Source organism: Hippopotamus amphibius, chromosome 14 (genome assembly GCF_030028045.1).
Source record: "Hippopotamus amphibius kiboko isolate mHipAmp2 chromosome 14, mHipAmp2.hap2, whole genome shotgun sequence".
In the NCBI taxonomy this organism is placed as follows: Eukaryota; Metazoa; Chordata; class Mammalia; order Artiodactyla; family Hippopotamidae; genus Hippopotamus; species Hippopotamus amphibius.
Window position 1 is genome coordinate 9,841,821 of NC_080199.1, and position 26,680 is coordinate 9,868,500.

The 26,680-nt window shown below is 40.9% G+C and overlaps 1 protein-coding gene across 1 annotated transcript in view; it reads left to right on the top strand.

The window, feature by feature from the left end:
* The window catches only part of NALCN (sodium leak channel, non-selective), a 305,890-nt gene that overhangs the window by 188,996 nt on the left and 90,214 nt on the right, over positions 1-26,680 (top strand). The window contains exons 14-15 of the mRNA XM_057707941.1: positions 3,540-3,614; positions 26,123-26,259. Of these exons, the coding sequence (XP_057563924.1) occupies positions 3,540-3,614; positions 26,123-26,259 (212 nt within the window). The remainder of the gene's footprint in view (positions 1-3,539; positions 3,615-26,122; positions 26,260-26,680) is intronic.

Consider the following 26,680-nt stretch of genomic DNA (forward strand, 5'->3'; position numbering starts at 1 on the left):
GCCATCGCAGCCCCTGATGGGTGACAGAGGACCAGTCACGTGGCCACAGTGGACCAGATGCCAGTGACAATCACATCTTTGACATTAAACCAGACCTACAAAGAAAAGGAGCGTTTATTCAAGTGCAACTGAGTTTTAAAGCACAAAATTGGATTCACGTAGCAAGATTCCATCTTCCACCATCAACACAAATGGAGGGCTTATGGACTAAATTCAAATGATCTGTGAAAGTACGAAGAAAACTGTTTTTGTGTCACATATCTAAGTTTATGTCTAAGTATTTTCATATTAGCTAGGCCACACACCAGTATTCTTCGGGGAGGATTAAATGAAAAAATAATATAGCTGCAATTTGTCAAGATATTATTATAGCCGTTATATTTTACAAACGAAAGCATCGAAACTCACAGTGGGCGAGTGGTTGCCACGTAGCTCGTGGCTGACAGAGCCAATTTTGCCAGCCAAGGTCTCCAACCACGTTGCTCTTTTCCTCCAGGCTGCCAACCCACGTCTGCTTCATTCGATTGTGAATTTCATAGCAGCGGGCATGATATTGCATTTCTGTTCCTGACCAGGCAGGGTCTGACACATCAGCAGAGTCCAATTTAATCGAATAGCAGAACCTCGCCGTGGTTAAGCAGCCTGCCATCTGTCTGGTGTTGGGGAAATAATTAAAAATAAAATCTCCTGACAACTCAGAAAACCTCCACCAAGGTAGACAAGAAAGAAAACAGTTTTATTATTGAATAAGCAGTAAACCAGCCTGTACTGGACATCACGGGCAAACTGCCAAAGAGATGGCAAAGACAGAAAGCCGTGTCCCCCTCTGATACACATCCCCACATCACATCCACACTCTCAGGGTGAAAACAACTGGTCCTCAGGGAAGAAGACTCAACGGCATCATTTGTTAAATACAGTTCCCCCTAAAACTGGGGTGGTCCTCTGGGATAGCTAATTGCCTTTATCCAAAGGAAAATAAAACTTCTCATATTTCCATGATAAGTGGGTAGTTTTGTAAGGTGGATGCAGAGGGCGAAGTTATATTCCCAACTTCCTATGGAGGAGGGGAGATAGGGCCCGATTCCTGGGTTGTAAAATGATGAGCCTTATTTAGCTTTTAAAAAAGATTTATATACATCTCAAAGGGACAGAATATAAGCACACGTGTCCCAAAGGAGATGCTCGAAGAAAAGGGAGGGAAACAGTAGCGTTCCCTTTCTTAATCAGGGAAATTATTTTTTCTTCTTAGATTTGTGTTTGCCTTTTCCCTGGGGAGACAGGACACGCTGTTAGGTCAGGGCACAGAGCTGGGCCTGCTCCAGTGCTCAGGAGAGACACAAGTGCTATGACAGGTCAGACTCCCAGTGCAGCCCTCCAGGTGGTCTCTCTGAATCTGGGAGAGGATGCAGGAGAAAGGAGACTCCTCCTTTGATAGTACTTTTGGTGATAACATCAAAATCAACCTCAAGGTCACAGGAAGAGGGCTAGACTTGGATTAAACTATGAAATATCCCATGTAGAATAACGTCTGGTTTAGAGTAAGCATGAGTATATGTGTACCCAGATGTCCACGGTATGGCAGACATGGTGACATAAGTAAAAAACATCTGTGGTCAAATAGAGAACAGACATGTGGTTGCCAGAGGGGAGGGGGTGTGGAAGAGGGATGAAGTGAGAGCTGAGGTTAGCAGATGCAAACTATTATATATAGAATGGATAAACAAGAAGGTCCTACTGTTTTTCCTGTGTCACAGGGAGCTACATTCAATATCCTGTAATAAACCATAATGGAAAAGAATATTAAAAAGAATGTATATGTGTGTATAACTGAATCACTTTGCTGCACAGCAGAAATTAACACAACATTGTAAATCAACCAGACTTCAATTTCTTAAAAATTAAGCAAACTAATCTATGTTATGGAGCACTCTGTATCCTCCTTAAGTTCTGCTAGGATCCCAAAGGCTGTGGCTATTAAAAGGATGGGTGCTGGCACTTGTCCCAAGCCGAATGTTCTGTCAAAACTTCATAGTAGATGAGGCTTTTTTCCCCCTTGTTATATGCTCATGAAACTTGGAAAAAAGCTAGCCGTTAACTTCTGCATAATAATCTCTCTGGTGCTTAACAGTCATGACTAAATGGCCTCAATTTTCTTACCTTTGTGGTTAACAGTCTAATAGTAATGAATGGGAATAACGTGCTGAGAGGGAAATTCAAAGGAAGCACGTAAGTTAAGAATGAAAAAGATTATCCAATGACTGTGGGACTCTAGAGAATTCAAAGTTGAAAAGGGACTAGAAATAAAATATTTTTAAAATTCTACTTTTTGGTTGTTTTCTTTCTTTTACCTTATTTACCCATTCCTAATGAAGCATATGCCTTTTTTAAAAATTGGGCAAATGTGGTGAAATACAAAAAAGGGGGGGAGGAGTCCATTGTTTCATGAAGACGGGCACCATTAACATTGATAAAGTACCTCCTCCTAGCATTTTCTCCGTTATTTCTTTTTGTACATACTTGCATTTCTGCCATATATACTCTCATTTAATATTGTAAGCATTTTTTCAATACTGGTAAAATGCATGAGTGTATTCGTTATCTATTGCTATATAGCAAATTATGAACAAGTGAAAAGCTTACAAGAGTAAACATTCGTCTCACGGGGTTTCTGCAGGTCGGGAATCTGGGACAGGCTTAGCTGGGAATTTGCAGTTCAGCGTGTCCCATGGGTTTGCAGTCAAGGTGTTAGCTGGGGGCTACGGCCACCCGAAGCCTTTGCTAGAGCTGGAGGATCTGCTTCTGAGATGGGTGCGTCACATCCTCCTGTGGGCAGGAGGCCTCAGCTCATTGCCACACAGGCCTCTCCACAGGGACATGCCACCTGGCTTCCAGCAGAGTGGGTGACCCAAGGGAGAGCGAGGTGAAAGCCACAGTGTCTTTTACTGCCTAGCCTCATAAGTCACGCACCATCCTTTCTGTAACCTGTGGGTTACCCAGACCAGCCATGTTCAGCGAGGGATCTCACAGGACCATGCATAGCAGGGACTCACAATCTTGGAGACAAGCTCCCACAATGGAAATTTGTAGTGGCTGCGTGAATTTGACGATAGAGATCTCTATAACTGTATTAGCTATTTACCTAAAGGTAGATGTTATTTCTGGTTTTCCATTATTACAAATAACCCTTTCAGGCACTTTTATATATGAAGATTTTCATCAATACTTCGGATCATTTTCTTTGGCTATAGTCTTAGAAGTAAGATTGTTGGGTTATTTTAAAAAATGTTTTCTTAATTTTCATTTTAAATCAGTTTTATAAAGCAAATTAATATTTTATATTATTTCAGTTAACAGATGCATTTCCTTTAATGTATTTGTTATAAATATCTTAAAATACCTATGCAGTGATTCACAACTACATGTTTAATGCATTCTGTATAGTGTATATTTTAGGTAGATATTCTACATCATATATATATAATATTTTGATACTTGTGGCAAGTGGGTTTTTTCATTGTTGTTTAACCGTTTTATAGATCCTCCTGAGTTTGTTTGTTGCTGTTATTTTGGACAACTTAGAACTTGATGAAGATCTAAAGAAGCTTAAACAAGTAAGTAATGTATGGGGGATTTTTTAAATTGGCATTAAAAAAAAAATAAGGGCAAAACATGTGCTTACAGGTGCTATTAAAGCAGTTCAAGCTCCCAAGTAAAAATAGATTTTAATAAACTAATACAGTCTGCGTTGGCAAATAATTTTTCTTCTAAATTTAACCTTCTCTAATATCAACTAAGGAAATTGTTATTGCCCTCTAATTATCCTAGGGATATTTTTATATCATTAGTTTGAGTAAAATTAAAATGGACATAGTATAGTAAATTGAATTTAGATCCTCCTTCTGCCATTAAATGAAGGTGGTTTGGAAATGAAATGGCTCAGGGCCAGATTGCCATTTGGCATCATTATATGTAACACTCTTAATCATCATCATAAAATTATTAAGCATAAACTTGACTGAGCCCTAGACACTAAAAGAGAATTTAGCCTGGGTGCCCAAAGTGGTTACAAGAAATGGGATAGAATAATTGATCAACTACGTGCCCAGCTTTATATGCAAATGGATTGGATGTTATGGTATCGATAAGCATATCCCCAAAATGTAAATGTAAATGTGTGAAGATTATGTTATTGATGGCAGAAAGATTACACGTGTGACTAGCTCTTCTCATAGTTTTTGCTTCATGGAGGTTACTTGGCTTGAATATTTGACTCTGTCAAAGCCAAGAAACCCTTTGAGAAGCAGAATTTGTGAAAGTGGAGGGAGCCTGGATAAATATTCTGGGATCACCCTCCCCAGCACTGCAATGGCTTGGGTGTTAATGGTGAAAATCCCATCAGAAATTTTAGGACCTACACATTCAGAATTTTCAAGTTGGTTCGAGTTGTCTGCTTTTTAAAAAGCAAAAACATAACCTATTTAAATTTTTGTTGTTATTTATATATCTGAAAATCACTTTAAGCATTTCATTTTCTTAACTCCTGATTATCTCCAAAGTCTATGCTTTTAACCAAGAGTCGCCAATAAGGAACAAAAAACCTATTTGATATAAAGATGCCCCCTGTGAGCATATCAAGGAAGGATTTAAATTCTTCCCTGTCCTGAGGCTACACTGGCAAATGGTTATCTGGGTATGGTGGGCATGATTTCCTCCAGATCTTTTCAATTTGTGGCAACAGTGGAGTGGTAGGTTCTTCAAATGAGAGTTGGGAAGCTGTTTACTCCATTGATGCCAATACTTCTCATAGTTTCTAGTTGTAGAAGAAATATGTAATTAGTGAGTTCAAAATTGAAATCGACCAACCACATAATTAGACACAACCAATAAATATCTCCTGCTATATAACCGCCTTAGTCCTTGCTTTACAAATCCGGTATTTATTTCATGATTTAAATGATTTTACTCTATTTTTATTATTCCCGGAGAAGAGGACGGGGAAAATGTGAAAACGTGTTTGATTTTCTTAATGTTTCGAGTTCCAGAAAGCAATGTGTATTCTGAAGTCTGTCTTTATTCGGTTTAAACTTTTTTTTTTCCATCTTTGACCCTTTCCACCACCTAGTCTTTAGGTTCTTATAGCCACAGTCACATTTGTTGAGCACTGGCTCCGTGCCAGGTACTTTGTATTTTCACTTATTTAAATTTCACAGCAACCATGTGATGCAAGTATTATTAATAACTTCATCTTACAGGTGAGGAAACCAAGTCACAGAGAAGTTAAGTAACTCGCCTCAGGTATCACAGCTGAAAAGTGGCAGAGCTGGGATTTGAACCCAGGCAATTTGGACCAAAAGCCCAGAATCAGCTTCTACGCTGTACTGAGTCACATTAAAGCTATATACATGCCAAACATGAGTCGTGCTGGTTGTGGAGGCTCATTCGTAGAACTGTTAATTACTTGTTGATAATTAATGATGTTTTAGATGACAGAGACGTCATTACAGTCATGAAATAACTGTTGATATGAGGGGCTGTTTCCTCAGGGATGGAGGTGAATTAAGCAACCCAATCATTAAAACTATCCAACGTAGTTCTTTGTTTCCCCTCAAAAAGCAGATGATCTAATTAGAGCCACTGGAGTTTGGACTTTGGCAGAAGCTAAGAGCTGAGATGCTAACCGTTCACTGCCCAGAGCACCTCTTCCCTCAGGGACCTTCTGGACCAAGGACCCTTCTTAGACACAGATACAATGTGGTTGCAGCATATTAACATTTTAGAGAGGCCGCTAGAGACTTTTAATGTACTTTATTATGATTGTGGTAAAAACAATTGTGTTAAAATATACAGGTTGGTTCATAGACATTTTTCAAGAGTAATGGAAACCAGTGTGAGTCACCTCTCAAATGGAGACGTTGAATATGAAACATTCAACAGGGCTATTAGAGAGAGTCAGTCCTCACGTTTGGGAGAAGGATTACATCCCTGGAGGTGGACGGGGTAGGAGACAGTGGTAGAAAGCTGCACGGCACAGTGAAGAAACTAGAATGGGACAGAAGAAGAAGGAAGTGAAGAAATGAACGAGGAAAACATCCAAGAGATGAAATTAAAGGAAAGAGCACAGATTATGAATCTAAGCCAGTGATAAATGGGGAGAAACGTGACGGAATCCTAAATCAGATTGCCCCGTGCACCAGAGCCTTTCAGGGCGAAGCTCCCTGAGGCAGGCACAGTCTGCAGAATCAGTTGTGCTGGAATCATATTTTCCTTAAGTAGAAACATGGCTCTTATCTTTTCCCCATTATTTTCTGAAGTCGCCTCCTTGCCTTTTAAGACAGTGGTTTCAACAACCAGGGATGCTGACCCATGGGGGTCTCCAGGAGAAACGATGGGACAAGCAGCCTTCTTTAACACTTCGGGAAGCCTAAAGGGAACTGTGCATGTACCCGACGTAAGACCTGATGTGCCGACTAAAATGCCATCTTTAATGCTTCTCTCTGGAAATTTGCAAATTCTGGATGGCAGCCCTGCTTTCCTACTGCTAATGCTCTGAAGTCTCATCATGTATGCTTTAGTTTCAGGAAAAAGAAGCAACATTGAATTATTTATTACTTAATAAAGGCATTTTGATAGACAGAAGTTTTTTTTAAAGATAGGACTCAGAGGGCAATAATTAAAGGTCATTGGGGGATGACTTTTGATGGATTCTGATGTAAATGCTCATTCCCAGGCCACCCCTCTCCATGACATCATCAGTGTTGTGCCTTTATAGCCGCTAACATAGCTTTTCCTTTGTCACTCTCCAAAATAAATAATGTTCTGAAAAATCGTGCCAATGATGCATCCACATAAAGTTCATCTGTTGCTTTCCTAGCAGCAGTATAACAGTAGCGATCATTTCCTAGATGCCGTAATTTATGTGACCCCATATCTAATTAGAGGCCATGATTCTCTTTTCAGCATCCCCCAAACCCAATACAAGACGTGGAGATAGACAGAGATGGAAATAGAGATAGATAATGGTTTTTTACATAAGATCAGAAAATTGACTTAGAAACGAGCTTGTCTGTGAATGTATAATTTGGCTTCTGAGAAGCCAAATCAGTTTGTGTAGAGGCTAAAAACCCCCTTGACCTACTGCTGTCCTCTGCTGGAAATAGCAGTAGAAGACAATGACCTTGATGCTCTGTGATGTAGCAGAAACATTGGCGAATGTAGGTGGAGTTTTACAAACTTGGAAAATGAAGAAAATTCTTGCAGCTTTAATGATTTTTGCACATTCAGTGCAAGACAGGTATAAAGGGTTTTCTTTTAAGCAGTAGAAAATTCATTAAACTATGAGGGAAAAAAAAAACATAGAGAAGCCTCAGGGAAAAGAATCATTGAAAAGGGAAATAGAGATTGTCTGTCTAGATTAAATTCAAAGCTCTGAAATTAAAACTGTTTCCCTAGCTCTGTATTAAGTCCCATTTGAGTCTTGGTTCAAATTTGACAATGTTTGGTCTTTGACGGCATCCAGCGCATAGTAAGAGGGTAGGCATGTAAAGAGGCTTCTCTCTCTTATCGATTATGATTTTAACAAAACAACGAAAATCTTGGTCTTTTTTAAAATATGAGCTATGTGGTTAATGTTTCTCTGTAGCCTTACCTGGGGGGCTTTTATTTTCATCTCTGTCTTGTCTCTTGTATTGAAGTCGTTCTGGATTTAGGGCAGCAGCGAGGAGACCGAGTATGCACTCAGCTAAGCACTGGTTGCCGTGTCCTGATCTGAGTCGAGGCTTCCATTTTCTCCGTATTCTGTCCGTCTCACATGAGTGAGCTCAAACGAACGTAACAAGAAAGAAGGATGCAACTGCTACAATAATAAATTTGGGGTGTTACCTGTTGAAAACCTCTTAGTGCCAGGTACTTCATATGAAATTACTACATTTAATCCCGAAGGTTAAAGACACAGAAACTAACATTCAGGGAGATAATTTTCTTGCCTGAATTCACATAATTTGTAAAGTGCTTACATTGGGATAATAAGGACTTTCTGACTCTAATGCAGGTGACACACCACCTGCTCAGAGAATCAGTTCCTTCATTCACCATAAGACGCATCTCTGGAAAATGGCTTGGATGAGATGCTTGCATTTGTGAATCAGCAGGTTCTCTCCCTGCGGGTGTGTAAACTGGAGGTCAGATTGTAGTCAGACTATAGCTTAGTCAGCTGGGGATCAGTGTGTGGGGGGTGGAGAAGGAGGGTGGTGTGATTCAGATACGTAATGGTGTCCGGCTAGTGTCATTTGAGGTATCCCTTTTACAGGTGAGATGTTACTACTCAGAGACTAGATCTGCCCATTTTTGTAATCCTGGTGTCTGCTGTGTTTCAGAGGTTGTGTTATAGGGACACCGGACATAGTGATGACCAAGAGGTAGTCCCTGCCTTCACATAGCGTGTGAGCTGGGGGCAGAAAGTGACAAGTAAACAGATACTGCAAGGGGGTTGTGGAGCACATAGGAGACGCAGCTCACAGGTGATGAAATTAGACATGTTTTTTCCCAAGTATGGAACAGACTAAAATCTGTAATTCCTATCTAGGTGAAGTGGGTTAGAAGAAGGTGGCATGAAGAAGGGTACCTGAGACCCAGAGAACAGCAAGGAAAAGCAGAGTGGCTTTTTGGAGGCCACTAGGAGTTCACTGTGACTCGAGTGTAGAGCAAGGGAGGAAACGGTGAGCTGGAAAAATAAGCAACAATGAGCAGAGGAAATGCCGTGAGCAGTGCTACGCATTCAGATATTATCCTGAGGGCGTTTAAGCCAAGAGCAACATACTCTCCCCTATAGTCCAATTTTTTAAATTAAAGTTTAGTTACTGTACAATATTATATGTTACAGGGGTATAATATAGTGATTCACAATGTTTAAAGATTATACTCCATTTACAGTTATTATAAAATATTGGCTGTATTCCCCATATTGTGCAATATATCCTTGTAGCTTATTTATTTTATAGATGATAGATTGCACGTCTTAATCCTATGCCCCTATGTTGCCCCTCCCCCTTTCTTTTCCCCACGGGTAACCACTAGCTTGTTCTCTCTGTCTGTGAGTCTGCTTCTTTTTATATTCACTAGTTTGTTATATTTTTAGATTCCGCATATGTGATATCATACAGTATTTGTCTTTCTCTGTCTGACTTATTTCACTTAGCATAATACCCTCCAAGTTCATCCTTGTTGCTGCAGATGGCAAAGTTTCATTCTAGCTTCAGTTCAGAGAATGAATTGAAGGGCACCTAGACTGACGATAGGAGAGCCAATTCCTGAGGCAGATGGTGATCGCAGTCTCAACGAAAGGAAATAGAGATGAGGGAACATGAAGGGCTGGTGACATGCAGAGGAGGGAATGCATAGGGTAGGATCTGGTGACCAGTTGGATGTAAGATGAGCAGAGGCTGGAGACAAGAGCATCACCCAGGTTTCTAGATTGCCCCAGGTATGCCAAGGCATAGGATGCAGGAGAAGGAAGAATTGGGGAGTTTGTTTTATTTTGGGGAATGAGGGGTCATATTTTCTATGAAATGCCTGGGAAATGTCTGTAGGTGGATGTAACGGTTAAAGCTTAGGTGGCATATCAGGGCTGAAACAGATATTGGAGAGGGGCAAAAATTAATATGCAGGTGGTAAGTTAAGCCTTCAGCAATCACGAGTTTGCCGAGGGAAGAATGGTTCCCTGAGGAACAACAAATGAAACCAGTGAGCCAATGAGAAAGAGCCCGAAATGTGAATGAGAAGCCCAAGTGGTAAGAGGAAAGACAAGAATGTGTGTGTCATCAAGAAGGAGGCTGTAGTCCGCAATCTCAAAGGCTTCAGAGAGGTCAGGAGTAGTCACCATAGCAAAAATCCTATTTACAATAGCGGCAGAAAGAATAAAATACTTAGGAAAATGCATCACCAAGGAGATGAAAGATTTCTGCACTGAAAACTACAAAAGATTGCTGAAAGAAATTACAGAAGACACAAATAAATGAAAAGACACTCTGTGTTCACGGGTTAGAAAGGATATGGAGAAATTGAAACACTTGCTCACTGTTGGGTGTGTAAGATGATGCAGCCGCTATGGAAGACAGCATGAAGTTCCTCAAAAATTAAAAACAGAAATGATCCAACAATACCACTTCTGGGTATATATCCAAAGAAATTGAAAGCAGGATCTCGAAGAGATATCTACACCCTCATGTTTGTTGCAGCGTTATTCGCAATAGCCAAGAGGAGGAAGCAACTGAAATGTACATCGACAGATGAATGACTGAAGAGAATGTGGTATACACATAAAGGAGAATATTATTCGTTCCGAGGTGCAGCAACACGGATGAACCTTGAGGACATTATGCTCCGGGAAATAAGCCAGTGACAAAAAGATAACGCTGTATGATCCCATCTACATGAGGTACCTAAACTAGTCAAATTCACACAAACAGAAAGTAGAGTGGGGTTTGTGAGGGACAAACAGGAGTTGTTGTTCAATGGCTATAGAGTTTTAATTTTAAAAGATGAAAACGGTCTAGAGACCTTTTGCACAACAATGTGGATGTACTCAACGCTACTGAACTGTACCCTTAAAAATGACTAAGATGGTAAATGTTATGTGTTTCTGACCACAATTTTTAAAGAATTTTGATAAAAACTTGGTCACCATCTTGGTAAGGTGGTGAGAGCAGGCTCAGGGATTCTGATGGTGCAGAAGTTGAGTTGCAGAAGATGAAGAGTGATGACAGCTAAGAAAGTAAAGACAAATTGCCAACATTTTCCTCTCAGACTTCTCATACTCCAAGTTTACAGACAGACCACCTGGTTACAGACTGATTCTCAATTTTTTAGCTATGTTAACATCATTTACTGCAGTGCTACCCAACTGTTGTTTTTTTTTTTTTCCATTGCGGTTTGCATAGAGAATGATATTTGTACAACAGCTGGGAATCACATGCAGCTGGAGGCATCCGATATCTAGGATTCCTGCTGCTCCGGGGAAAACTCAGCTGCCCAGGGGCCCAAAGATCAATACCCCAAAGAAGCTATAAATCATTAGTGGCTGAGAGTTGGGAAACTCAACATTTTACTCAAAGCCTTTGATGTAACCCAACTCCACTTGAAACCTTTCTCTCAATCTTTTGGTCAGAGATGACTCTTTTGTTGTCAACTTGCATATTATTACCCAAAATCTAACATAATTGAAATCTCAAAAGACCATCTTATATAGCACCTGATCTGCTATTTCTGATAGAGTTTCACTGTTAGGCTTCTTTTAAAGTAATAGATTCTTATGTCATGCTAAGACATAAACAACACGATCTGTTTAAAGAGATGAAGCAGCTAAGACTGAGAACTGTTCAGATTAGGGTTCAGGCTGATAGATCAAAACAGAGGCTCAGAATTTGGGGATATCAATTATCAGCATAAGACAACAGCCTAGAGGGGAGAGGGACAGATAAGATGGAGGTAGGAGATGAAGAGGTACAAACTACCATGTATAAAATAAATAAGCTACAAGGATATATTGTACAGCAGAAGGAACATGGCCAATATTTTACAATACCTATAAAAATGGAGTATCACCTTTAAAAATTGTGAATCACTGTGTGGTATACCCAAAACCTTTATAATATTGTAAATCAACTATACCTCAATTTAAAAAGGAAAACATAACAGCCTAGAAATCTGGAAGTCAATGCAAAAATGGGGAAACAGCCAACTGGAATTTTGGAGTTAAACAGGTCATAGTCAGGGATCCAGGAACTCAAAAGACAAGAGACGAGGTACCTGTTAGAATTGATGTCCTCCTATTACAGGTTGAACTGTGACCCTCCCAGTACCTGTGAATGTGGCCTTATTTGGAAATAGGGTATTTGTAGTTGAAATCAAGTTAAGATGAGGTCATTAGGGTGGGCCCTAATCCAATATGACTGGTGTCCTTATACAAAGAGGAAAAGAGACAGACACAGAGACAGAGACTGGAGTGTTGCGTGTACAAGCTAAGGAACACCTGGGTGCACACGGTCACCAGAAACTAAGAGAGAGTCTTGGAACAGACCCTCCCTCAGAACCTCCAGAAGGAACCAAAGCTGTAGAAACTCTGATTTGAGATTTTCAGCCTCCAGAACTGAGACAGTAAATGTCTGCTCTTCCAAGCCACCAGTTTTGGGTACCATGTTGCAGCAGCTCTTTAAAATGAATACACCTCCCGGCCTCAAGAATAAAGGGCCTCTTTCTGCTGCCGGGAAGTAACAGAGCTGAGAAATAGTGGGTCCTCTCAGGATGCCAGACAGCGTTCACCAACCAAGAGCAGCTTTCTCAACAAATGGACTCATTTCCTTTTGCCCTTAATCGAACAAGTCCCATAATAATAAATGTTATAAATTTGAGGCTTTCTTGGAAGAAGGGTTTCTCTAAGCCCTTCCAGAATTTCATTCCATGTATGATTGACAAGATCACTTTTAGAGGCTGTTGTTTTCAGAAACCTGCTCTCTGCCTCATCCCTTGGCACTCAGGATGTTCAATAAGGTAGCTTGGGTCTTTCTTGACATTGGACAAACATAAAATTACTCGCCTAAGACTTCACATTTACACTGGTGAGTTGTTGGTTGTATCATTCAGTAATTGTACTAATTCAGAATTCCTTCTATTACAGTTTATCCCAGCGCTCTGCAAGATAACCCTCTCAATTTTTTTTTTTAATTGAAGTTTGGAGGGAAAATGTGTCCAAACCAGGCAAGAGGCTCGTTCTTCTGCAGGCCCAGTCCTCAGCCCCCACCCAGCCATGCGGACGCTATCTCGCTTTGCTTTCTTTAATCAAGAGAACAAAAATGTTAAACACCAACAGCACTTTTTTTCTTCAGGTGCTTTCACAAGCAGTGGGAAACTGGATGGTTATGGTTCTAAGGGAAGAAAAAAGTGACAATTGGCTTTCAGTTTTCTGCAGTGTCTCACAGTCGTTGAACTGCAAAAAGGCTCTTTGGTAGCTGTGTTCAGAAGTGAGGTATTGAGGTTTACCCTCTCTGTGCCTGAACACAGAACATGGGGTGTTGTTATGGCCTTGATTCCTTAGGGACTCAGGTTTCATGCAGCCCATCTGTTCTTTGTTCTGAGAAGCGCGTGTACTTGTCCATCCCACCCAAAGCATTTCTGCTCTCTGCTTGTTCAATTCAATCCCTTCATTCTTTGAGTCCCTACTGTGTGCAGAACATGGGGCTAGGCGTTAAGGAGACAAGAAGAAACAGATAAGTTCTCTACTCTCATGGAGCTTAGGGTCTAATAGAGGAGCTGGACGTAGATCAAGTAAAGCAGTGGATAAATATTTATAATGTGAGATGAACTTTCTGCAGAAAAGAACGGCATTGGAGTGAGGAGTTAATAGAAGACCTTGACCCCGTTGGGGGTCAGGGAAGTGGGGAAGGAGAAAGAGACAGTTGGGTTGAGGTATGTAGGAGGAGCAGCCGTGAACTTCAAGGGGGTGTTGAGAAGGGAGGGGAGGGAGGAACATTCCAGAGAGAAGGTAACATATTCAGCATGACCCCAGAAAAAAGTGGTATAAAGTGAACTTAGAAAAGTAAGCGGGGCATAGACCATGCAGCGCCTTGAGGAACATGCCGAGAACTTTTCCCTTTGCCCCCAGAACAATAGGAAGCCACTGAAGGCCTTACGATGGGAGGCAGTATAGATTGGAGAGCTGTTTGGGAAGCAGACTCAGCAGGGACTTGGTGACTGTTTGGATTAAGGACGTAAATGAGAGTCTCAAGGATGACTCCTGATTTCAGGTTTGTCTTCTTGGATGGATGATGAATGCATTCACTGAACTGGGGAACATTAGCGCAGAACCTTATTTGTGGGAAAAGATCCTCACTCAGTCTTGGGCATGTTGGGTTTGTGATGAGTTCGAGACGCAGCAGAGACACCTAATAGTTGGTTGCATGTGTAGGTTTAGAGTTTAGGAGCAAGGGCTGGCCGGCTAGAGATACAAATACGGACATTGCATGTCATTCTCAGTTGTTTATCCAGTGCCTGCCACGTGCCAAGCACTGCTCAGGCATGAGGGATAAGTCAGGGAACAAACCAGACAGAAATGCCTGCCCTCTTTGATTCTTCAGTCCTAGCGAAGTTCTCTGTATTATTGGAAGTCGTAAATCTGGGTGAGATTGGATGAGGTGGGGGGAAAAGAGATACCACGTCCTTAAGGAAAAACAAGGTGCAGTGACTGCTGGTGATTTGTCCTTAGGGAAACACAAAGAATCTGTCTTTGTGTTTCTCCATGTAAATTTTGACTTTTGGTTCTCTTACGAATAATTGACACTTTCTCGGTCTCAAGTTCAACCTTCCATTGGTAGAGGATCTGATTGGTCCAGCTAGTCAACATCATTCCTTTTAAGCTGGAATTTTATATCTCTGTCTCTTAATGCTCACAGAAAGCCATCATCTTTGAATGGGGTAGATCCAGACCAAACCACAAAGTGGCCCACCCTGAAATGTGGCTGGTTTTCTAAAACAATCCTTTCTTCTTCTAACTCTCCACCTCTGGAGGAGCTAGACCCCAAAGAAGGAGATGTGAGCAATGAAAGAAGAGACACGTCCCCTTCCCGTTTCCAGACCAGAAGTCACACTCGTAGCTCAGAGAGGGTGGGCAGAGGGGTGGCGGGGCGGTCGGGGGGAGAGAGGCTTGAATCGGATATGAGACTGGATTGCACTGGAGTGATTTTTTTGTAGCAAAATGCGGCCAGAAAGCGAAGGAATTTATCTGAGAACAGCGACCCGTCTTTTTCTTTATTCATAGCTGAGCTTTGATGGCTTCACTGTGGGCCCTTCCTTCCATTCTACCCGCTGCCCTTGCTCGGTAATAGTCACAGTGGGAGACGGGGCATGGCTGGCATCCTCACTCACAACCGTGTGACTATTGAATATTTTTTACTCTGATATTAAAAGAATGACTTAGATCATTACCAGGAAATGAGAAATGTATATGTATGTTATTTTATTTGATGTTATCCCTATTTCCATGTTGTTTTGCATAAAATATGTTAATGTGAATTTTCATAGTGCATCTAATAAGCCCTTTGCCCTCAAAGTATGCAAAATTGAACAACTGTACAATCTACCACAGGCATACTCAGGAATGGTACTTGGAAAAATGCACGATGGTTGCCTGGAAAGAAATTACTTAAGGGGACAGAGCATGGCTGGGGTTCAACACCCCAGTGTGGAGACTGGGATACAAAATATATGTCTTCCAAACCTCCATTTTAAAGTGTGGGATTTATTTTATGGTAAATGCCATCACTGATACTAGTTATCTGTAAACTAAGGTGGGACAAATAAAGAAATATATGGAGTTAATGAGGTAATGAGAGCCAGAGTTTCACACAATCAGAGAAAGAAGTTACAGGTGAGCAAAGGGACGATGCCAGAATGAGCCTCTGGCAATTGGAATAGGAGTATCAGTGTGAACTCAGTTCATTGTAAGATAGAAGATAGACAGATACATAGATGCATAAATAGATATATCAATAGATATATAGATACCTAGATACCTATATAAAATATATATGTAGATAGATACATAGACACAAAGGTGGATATGTGTATACAGCTCTATGGTTATATGATACATACATAATAAGTAGATACTAAATATAGTTATGTGTGTATACAAGGGCTCACATGCATACATATATTTCCTAGCTCTTTCCTCTGGGCAAGCCTAGAAGCAGTGACATACCAGTAACATCAGGAAAAACCAGTCCTAAGATTTTTGTTTCTAAAAACCATTCTCCAATAAATCAATATTCTTTGGAGAAGTGGCTGATTCTAGAGCTGAGGCAGGGGAAACACAAGATGAGACTTGAGTATTTTGTGGAGCCAGAAAGTAAGGAAAAGCTTAAACACACACACACACACACACACACGAGGGTATCAAGAAGTGAAAATGAAATATAATGTGGAATCCTGAATGGAATTCTGAAATAAAAAATAAAAAAGACATTCCTGCAAAATCCAGGGAGTTCCTCAGAAGTTCTGTATTTTGGTTCAAAGTATTTGACCAAGGTTAACTTTTTGGTTTTGATCAGTGTCCTATGGTTATGTAAGATGCTAACATAAAAAAAAGGTGGGTCAAGGATGTACAGGAACTCTCTGTGCTGTCTTTGCAACTATTATGTAAGTTTAAAATTATTTCAAAATAGAGCGGTTTTTTAATGGGATTAAAATTGTCTGTAGTAAACTCTAAAAACAATATATAGATATAAATTGGCTGCTCTGTTGCCCTGTTCAAAGACGCATGCGTTTGTGAAGCTTTATACCATAGATATGTTTTATAGAATGGATAGTCAATTATGATTTTTTTAATCTTATAAAGCTGGAAGCATAGACTTCATCAGGAACAAAATGCTTTTTTATGATTTTGTTTCTGATAGAAAATCATCTCTCATCTTCATCTTAGTAATATATCGCATGTGAAATCAGAAGAGTCATTTGTGCTGGTTAATACATTGGATTCCACGTTGTAAAGAACCTAAGGAGAGGCTAACTGAGTGCTGAGAAGTATCACAAACGGGCCACTTCAGCCTCTTTGTGGGACGCCCTTGATGCTGCCTTCTTTGTTCCTCATCTCATCACCGTTGTGTTATCCTTCTCTTTTGTGTACAAACATCCAATGTCAGGCCACATGACCGCAAAGAGCCCTGCCCTTAATTAAAACTTGTCAGCTTAGTAGGGGAGAGATACACAGTCTTAGGGAGTTATAGTGTGAAGCCCTGAGCACTGGGTCGAAGACCCAAGGAGCCTGGGGGTAGACGCGTCTAACTCAGGTTGGAGGCAGTTCGGGAAGATGTGTCTAAAAATGATGAGTCAAATTTTGTTAGGAAGGTGGAGGAACACGTTCTGTATAAAAGAAATGGGTACAAAATTGCAGAAGTAAACACGCATCTATTGCTTGAAAATGTTGTTTTGATGAGACAGTCTAAAATGGTGCTTAGAAGCTGAAGTTCTGGAATCTGAAAGGTTGTGGTCAAATCCCAGTGCTACCACCTCTAGCTGCGTGACCTCAGGTAGCAGATTTGAGCTCCTTGGACCTCAGTTTCCTCATCTGTAACATAATGGAGCTAATTATACCTGCATCAAGGGGCTATTTTGAGGATTAAATAATATTAGCCAATGAGGCAAGGAACAAAGGGTTCCACAGAGTATCTGCACACGTTTACTGCTTCAAGTACTAACTGTTATTCTGAGAAATCATCGTAGAGGAGGTGGTTTTGGAAGGATGTATAGTAATTAACCAAGTACGGAAGGAAGGTGTGTTGCAGGCAGGGGGATGGAATATTCGAAGGCACAAACAGGAAATAAGACTGTGGGAGAGACACACAAACCCGTATCGTTAGAGTATAAAGGGCAAGGCGTGATGGGCGGATACTTTAAGCGACGCTGAGATTCTGTACGTAATTGACCATCCTTGAATTACTTCAAGGCCCAGGAAGAAAGTGGTGTTTCTTTCTTAGGTGTTCTTGAAGATAGATTTAGAGGGACGGGACTAAGATGGAAACCCAGTTAGGAGGGTTTAAGGAGTGACAGTGAGATAAAACCTGGACGACCAAGTGACCACTGGACCCAGCAACCCAGAAGCGTTGGTGACTCTGGTAGGAGCAGACCCACGGAGGTGGTGGGAGAGACCTGGGACCTGAGAGGGAGGGGATGAGCAGAAGTTAGTTCAGAGGAGCCGTGTCAGATGGTAAGCAAGTTTCAAGAAGCGAGTTTGAATAGGGAAGGAGAAGAGAGAAGGTCAGGAGAAATGTTTGCCTTTCTCTATTTTCATTTTCATTTTTCAAACCAAGAGTCTTGAGAAAATAAATCAATCAACGTAGCGAAGGGGGAGAAATTGGAGCAAGTGGGAAAGGGTGAGGTGGTCCCAGGCTGGATGGAGGAGAGAGGTCCACAGCATGCTGGCAGCATCCTCTCCATTTAGCCCCTCACAGAGAGGAGACCATTTTCACGTCAAGCCAGCAGTTACTGTGGCTCAGTAATAACTTTGGTTTTTATAGCACATTTCCCTTGAGTAATTCAAGTTTCAGGCAATATGCTATCTCACTTATATATCTGGCATTTATATAAAAGAGTGAAGAACCTCATTCTTCATTTGAGAACACTGAAATCCAAAGCAGTTAAGGGATTATAAAATGGAACTAAAATTTAAAGCTACATATTCTTACTTTTTAACTGATAGACTATGCTATCTCCTATATTTTCTAAAGCAAAACAGGAAGAACAATTAATTACGTGAGTGTACAAAAATATATATTCTGAATTCCCTTTGATCTGGGCCTTTTCTTCCCAATTACTGAATGTTGATCTCATAACAAGAACCAAGCATATAGTTTACGTGGAATGCTAATATAATTTCATTTGAAGTGGAACAAAAAAATGCATTTTTTATCACAATAAACATGTTTCTAAGACTCAGTAAATTCCCTAACGGAGACAACTGTGTCTTGGTTGAGTACCACAAGACAGCTATGATGTAAAATAGAGATGTTTGGGACCTAGAGAGAAAAACATACAAAAGCAAACTGTATTCATTACTACTATTTCAAAGAAACTGTTTATTCCATTAATGGGATTTTAAGGGACAGTAACGTAAAGAAAACAACCAGTCAACATAATTTGGTATTCTAGCTTTTTAATCGTCTTCTTTCTTCCACTATCTTGTTAACGTGTTCTGCTAGCTTAGATTCATTGCAAATAGTACCTACATTACTGCACAAAGAACCTTCTGCAGAACATTTAAAGCCTCTAAGATCTTAGGTTCAGTGTTGCAACAAGAGCATGAAAATGTGAACATTTGCTGTACAGCTTAGGGATGTCATAAGATGGTGGAAATGCATCAGCCCTTCTTAGATGCTCTACTGGCCTCCCAAACCAGGAGGCACAGAACAGCCACCTAATTCCCAGCTCCTCCAAGAACGTAGCTCCTCTCCCCACTTTCTTCAGGGGCAGGCTATAAGGGGGAATGAGCAACAGCTCTGAATCTCTTGAGAGACGTGGAAAAGGAAACACCACACACCACTGATCGGCTGAAGTTATGAAATTACTTTGAACATCTTGGGGTGCCAGATGTCACTGGCAAGTGTAGCTTTTATGGCCCAGATGCAGACCAAGAAATGAGCCCCCCAGTTTACATCCAGAAAACTCCAATATGAAGTTGGAAGTATTGGGTTTATTGAAGGTTTTTGTAGAAGAAGGAAAAAGCAGTGACAAACACTTTTTTTCTCCTTTTGATCCTAACTAACGCCCTGACCCTAACAGCCTGACATTGACTAACAGCTTGACGACTTAAAACACTTTTTAAAGGAAACATTTTTAAAGTACACAGTATTGCTGTCTTACATGCAATCATGTAGCTGATGGACCTTTGCCCAGAGCAAAAAGAAAATGTTCTCCCCTCTAAGAAACTATTGAATTCAACAATCTAGTGAGAATTATTCTTTATACTATTGATGTATCAAGGTTTTATAATAATATAGAGATATTAATAAAAACCAACATGTTTGATCATTACTCCAGATAGATCATCTCCAGTTCGTGTTATAAATTCACAGGTGCAAAAAAAAAAAAATAGCAAGAGAAACATCCTTGAAAAATAGTAGTTTATGCCTTAGAGTCTCCATTCTGAATTACTGAATCGTGTAGATCCAGAAAATCCAGCAAAAGCCATCATGTAAAGAAGCAAAGAGAATTCAGCCTTAATTTACTCAGATAACACAGAGGAACTCCTTTCTCCAGATTGAAGAGAATGTGGTCCATTTTCACATCTGGACTAGTCGAAAAATATTCTTCAGTTACATGAACCCACAGATCTATGCACATTTTTCGAGCCAGCGTGGACTAGGTCTTCAAATGAGAATCTTTCCCAAGTCCGAATGCTTCTTAAATTGTTTTCTTTTGGAAAATCACACAGAAAATTACAAAAAATTTTATTTAACGTAATCCTTCAATTCAGTTATTTGCTGCAGCATTCAGAAAGGAACTGAAACTGAATAATGCTTGAATATTTTAACAGAAGAAAGCCCAGGCTGAAATATGGAAGATTTAAGCAATGAGGCAGAACGGGGTATGTGTCACGCAGACCAATTACTCCCAACTCTCTTGAGAAGCACAAGTAAAGGAAAAGGCTTTCAGCCACCCAATGTGTAATGATATCTCAGCAAGACAGATGCTGAGCCATAGAATAGCACTGAGCTGAGATGATTTATATTTTTTAAAGCTCAAGGTTTAACATTTTTTCCTTTGATTCTACTTTCCTTTTTGCAAATGTTTTTTTTTTTCAAACCATGTGAGTCTGTTGCAAAGCTATCATCTGATCTATCTGCCACAGCCAGACTTCATGTGCAGTTGAAGCCATTATAACCTCCTTCCTTCTGACTGTTCTTTACATTAGGTTTTTCAATGTAAAGAATAAAATCTTGGGATTCTCTGTGCTATGTTTCTTCCATTCAAGAATCATGATCTCTGAAATAATTGTTAAGCGGAAATTTACAATTCTAATTACTGGTTAGAAGGTCTGCTTTTGTGGTATAGTATAATGATCTTCAATTAGTATCCAGTATAACCAATATAATCCACATTATTCACTCACTGGCATCAAAGTAAACTTAAATCTTGGAAAATCTGTGCTTACATGCAGAAGGGGAAAGAATTTGGATAAAAGCTAGAATACCATTTTGTCACGTATTAAAGAAACTTTATAGTGGCTTGAAAATACCATTCAATACTGCCCTTTATCCTGACTTCCTGATCCCACTCCAGCGCCCACCCCCTCCACACACACACTCTCTAATCCCGTCTTACACTTTCTTCTTTTCTTCTCTTTTTGTAGCTCAGTCATGATCACAGGCTGGGGAAGAAGAAATGGTCAAGGTTATGGAGGTTAATAGCAGTGAAGTAAGAATTCAGTGATTGTGCTCAAATGCATCATCTGCCCTTAAAAAAAAAAAAAGAAAACCAAAACAAAATCTTTTCACTGAACTATAATATACTTGTAGAAAGAGGCATTTTGCTGAATTTTTACAAACTGAACCCCCATCCTCAGCACCCAGCTCAGGAAATATTGACTGTACCTTAGAAGCTTCTCCCCATACACTGGTCCAGTCATCATTCTTCCCCCCACCCCAGGGTAAATGCTCTCCCGGGACCAAGCAGATAGACTAGTGCTGCCTGGTTTTTAACTTTATATCAATGGGATCATTCACTTTGCACTCTTGTTTTGTCTGGCTTCCTTTGCTCAACATCATGTTGTGAAATTCACCCGGGTTTTGTGCTTGGATGTTGTTCATTGACTCAGATGTTTCAGTGGACCACAACTTGCAGATCTTTCAGTGGACCACAACTTGCAGATCTTTCAATGGACCACAACTGGCTCTTCCCTTCAAGGGCTGAGGGGCACTTGACGAGTTTAAGTTTGGGACCCTTACAGACGGCGCTGCTGTGCGCTTGGGATGGTGTGCCTGTGCTGGGCGTGCACACATGTGGGAGGTGTACTCCCAGGAGAGGATTTGCCCGGCCACTGGGTGTGCGTATGTCCATCCTTCGCTGATGCTGCTTATCTGGGAACAACCGAAAGAGCACTTGGTCACTGGTGTTCAGCAAGAGTCCCCATCCCGCTGGTAGAAGATTCTCGCTAGTGCCTCATGAGTGAAAGCAGACATATCTACCACCCCGGCAGCCACTCACCTTTCTCAATTTTAATTGCCCCATTTGGCACATCTACGGGGCAGCAGTGCCTGATAGTCAAGGGGATGGTTTGCAGGATCCTGAAGAACCTTCTGAGCCATTGAAAGAGCTTCTCACCTGCTCTTTGCAGTTTAACGGTGCAATGATCAACTCATGCTGAGTTCAAGTCCATTTAGTCACAAACAGTTACTGTATTTCTACTCTCTGGAAGGTGCCATAAAAGTAAATTAATAGTAGAATCTTGCCTTGAAGGAGCTTACAAGCTTTGCGGAGTATAAATAACTCTAATACAAGTTAAAATGAGATGAGTTCCATTTTTAAAATATATAGATGTGAGGATTATTTTTTAATACTGGTAACCTACATGTGTTAAACATTATATTCTAGGATATTTGATTAAATGTTACACAATATTATGTATAAACGTATTCTAAACATTTATCTGTTCAGCAGTGGAAGATACACATTCAGGTTAAATGCCACAGAGTCTAATTTTATTCTCTTCTGTGAATCTAGGGACACTGATATTTCACCCCAACAAATTTATTCAATTAGCAAATAGATATTTTCTACTTCTCTCTCCATCCTTCAGAATATACCGAAAATCCTTCCTTTTATTTCCCAGTTTTCTGCTGGAGAGTTTATTTCTGCCATCTGATCTAATTATTTATTCCACAAATATCTGTTCAACTTACTTTGCATCGAATATTGTGGCAGGCCCCAGATACGGAATAATGAAAAATTCCCACATGTTCCCTGTCCTCCAGGAGTTTACAGTCTCAGGAAGAACAGATCTAGGGTCTAAGTGGTCATCCACTGTAAGTTCAAATAATGCTCCATGTAAGGGGTTCATAGTGCTGCCCCCAAACTGATGTCCACCAGGAACCTCAGAATGGGGACTTATTTGGAAATTAGATTTTCACAAATGCAATCAGGTAAGATCATACTGCTTTAGGGCGAGCCCTAGTTTCAGTGACGGGTATCTTTGTAAGAGAAAAGAGAAGGAGATGCAGATAGAGAGACAGAGAAACACACCGGGAAGAGGGCCAAGCAATGACAGAGGCAGATGTCAGACTGATGCAGCTACGAGCCAAGGAACACCAAGGACGGCCAAGAAGCTAGGAAGAGTGAAGGAAGGATTCTTGCCTAGAGCTTTCAGAGAGAACATGGCGTTGCTGGTACCCTGATTTAGCCCCCCTAGCCTCCAGAACACCTAGAGAATCCATTTTTGTTGTTTTAAGCTACTGATCTTATAACAATTAGTTACAACAGTCCTAAGAACCTAGTACAGTGTATGTTAGATTGAACCATAAGAAATGCCAATTTTGACTGCTTTTGTAACAGGGAAGAACCAAATCTGACTACATGTTGGATTTTTTTCTTTAACCTTTGCCTCCCATTGCTTTTGTTCACTAAAAGGATACTGTCTAAACATAATGGCCTGCCCTGGGGAACCCTGCCCCTCTGCCTGAATGTTGAACCAAAGTGCCTTTGTTCAGGGAAACATCCAGACCCTGTCCACCTGTGGATGGCTGTAAGACAGAAGAAATGAACACATCCTCTCCCTGAGGCTGGCCATTCCAGGGGACATTTGTAAACCTTATGGCCTTTTTACTTTACATCCTCATCTCCTCCCCATCTCTGGCATCCAAACCCTGATAAGATGGTTATTTTGAGACCTTAGTCTGCCATCTTCTCAGTCTGCCAGCTTTCCTAATAAAGTCATATTCCTTGCCTCAACACCTCATCTCCAATTTCCTGGCCTGTCGTGCAGCAGGCAGAGTGAGCTTGGACTTGGTAACACTTTGACCTGCACAAACATGGCGACTTCATTTGGTGCAACCCAATATGCCGGGAGCTTGTGAGAGCAAGACCTTGCTGATGAGAGAAAGCTTCTCGGAGGGATTGCTGGCAGAACTGAAATTGGAAAAGCAAGTAGAAGTTCATGAGGAACAAGACAGAAAGGAGAGGAGAGGAGCTCCCAGCAGAGGGACCAGGGTAACAGAGGCTCTGGGACAGAGGCCTGAACACTTGTGAGGAGCTAAAAGAGGCAGGTGTGACTGGGATGTGGTGTGGGCACAGGGCCAGGTGAGGCTGGACAGGTAGGGACAGGTGGGGACAGGTAACACGGAATCGGGTGTTAAAACCTAAAGGTTGACAGTCTTGTTTGAGAGCAGTGGACCCCTACTGAGCGGTTTAAACCAGAAAGCGAGAAGATTCCTATGACCCAGACGTGTATAGATTTGAAGGAGCCAAACCAGATGGGAGGGACGGCAGGAGCCAGGGGTGTCTCTACAGGGGTGCGCCGGTGGGGATTGAGAGAATGGGCCAGCTGAGTGGTTTTTGGGAAAGAGCTCCATGCATTTGTTTTCATGGCATGTCCTGAGTAATATACCATCTGCCCTTGTGTCTCTTTGAAGACATTTAATTCTCATAAAATATACATACCAGTCCTGGCAGGCCTACAGCCCCAGTGTTGACTTACGTAATCAAGTGCAGCAATCCTTCTGCCCAAGAAGTCTCTGGAAGGAAGAAGCAGCACCTTCTTTCTTTCCCTAATTTCTCTCTTTGCTCCTCTCCTTGTGTTCACATCACTTTGTTTATACCTCGGCTAGAATAGCTATTATATTTTATTGTCATTATCTATTTATATTCATTTGTAATGTGGACTCCGCGAGGGCAAATACTGTGTTTTAGTTGTTTTTGTGTCCCCGGAACTTAGCACAGAACTGGCCTGTGGGATTCGATTTATAAGAGACTACATCAATGCGTAAATAAATGTCAGCAGACACCTGAATTAAATACTTCATTTCTGCTCTGTCTTTTCAGCCCGTCTTCAGCCCTTTATAATTTCCTTTCTTCTCTGGTCTGACTTAACATATTAACTGTTTTTCTTTTTCCCTGTGTGCTCTACTTACCACTACAAATATTTTTCTCCTAGTTGTGCCAATAAGCTTGGAAAACAAGTCCCTTCCTCATGAATCTCTGTATACGGAGGCATTTTTCTAATTGCTGCATCTCCTGGAAATGCCTGCAGTTTTTGTTCTGTGCCTTTGGGAGCTAATGCTTTACCGCGGTTGTCATCATAACCATCAAATTATTGAGAACGCGCTGTGTTCAGAGTTCCGCTCAAGGGTGGGGAGGAAGGCGATGAACAATGGTGGCCCCTTCCCTCACTGAGATACCACCCAAGACAGAAAGTCAAACATGACTCACAAAGCTGTATAAGATATACAAGTGGCTAATGTAAATGTTCATAGTATATAAAACCAAGATGGAAGAACAGTTTATGTAGTGGAGTGGGAAAAAAAGGCAAGTTTCCTGAACTGGGAATCAGGACGTAGAATCTCACTGTGGGCTCACAGCTAGTTGGACCCCTGAGCTGTATATTGTATTGAACTTGGGATGTCCCCCCAAAATGCTCCTGTTCTCCCTGGCCAGTTTGGACATGCCCTTGTGCGCAGGAGGGAAGAGTTACCACCTCTCCTCATTATGAAAGCTTCCTTGGCCTCTCATGCTAATCTTTCCACAAACCCAGGACAGATTGTCACTATAAAATAAAAGCATGTACCCCACAAGGGAAAAGAAGCTGCAACGTTTTGAAACATGCCTCCCTAACCCCACGGAGAAAGACTGCCTGAATTAAAGTACTCTTTGACCTCCTAGCTCAGCATTTGTGATATAAAGTCTCAGCCTCTGTGAAACCTAAACTGTAGAAATATAAAAGCAAACTTATAGAAACAGAAATACATACATACGTACATACATAATAAAACCATTTGCTTGTCAATTCCAAGATATTTCATGGCATGTAATTGAATAATTCCCAAGCATCTTTACAACTACATAGAGAACTCTTGCTTTATAGACCAAATGTGTTGTTTCTATTTTGTGCTTTTCTTTCATTAATCTGCTAGACTAAATGATCAATTTCCTTGATATTTTCCCTGTTTCAAATATTGCCACTTAGGATTTTCATTTCTTTATTTTATTCTTTTGGTTTCTAATTCTGGCATACATATTTATAAAACACCTTGCTGTTTAAATATGTTAGTGGTAATAAGTCAGTCAACAATAAAAAATCATGTTTGGCATGAAAAGGGGATTATGTTTGGGAATAAAATAACATTAATTTTTCTTCTATTTTTTCTTGTCTGGTTTAGTTTTTTGTTTAGTTTTCTTTTTGTTTTCCCTGTGCTCAGACTTTGAGCACAGTACGGCAGGAGACCAAGGTATACTTAATAGGGCTTTACTGCCATCTACTGTTTCTTCATGTAGTAACTTACTGTTCCTTTGATGCAAAAATTCTGAGAGACTGGGACTTACATTACCGTAGGTTCCCTCCTTTTCTTCTTTCTGTTTTTTCCTTTAGTTAAAGCAAAGTGAAGCAAATGCGGACACCAAAGAAAAGCTCCCTTTGCGACTTCGAATCTTTGAAAAATTCCCAAACAGACCGCAAATGGTGAAAATCTCAAAGCTTCCTTCAGATTTTACAGTTCCCAAAATCAGGTATGGAAGTATTTCTTTACCTGTGTATCTCAAACACACGGTAAAACATTCATATTAAATCTGGTTCAGCCCTTTCAAACCCATGTGGGTGTGGTTTCTTCCTACGTTATTATCCATAGTGCTAGTCCGTCTTCCTCTGCGTTAAAGACCGCTGACCCCTGTAAGCTGCACATCCAGAGCAGAGTCCCCTCTGTTAGCCTGGCAAGGAGGCTGCGGACCGCTGCCTCTCCCTGAGTGGCCCCTCGGGGATTTGACTTCCCAGGTAACTGGCGAAGGTGGTCCAGCTTACAAAGATGTGCGTAGACATCGGCCTCTGAGCCTCAGAGGTCAGAGGTAAAGATAAGGATAAAATTGCCCCTGAGGCCTTTGTATTTTCAAGGAAGTGGAGAAACCGCCACTGGCCAAGTTTCTGGACTACTGT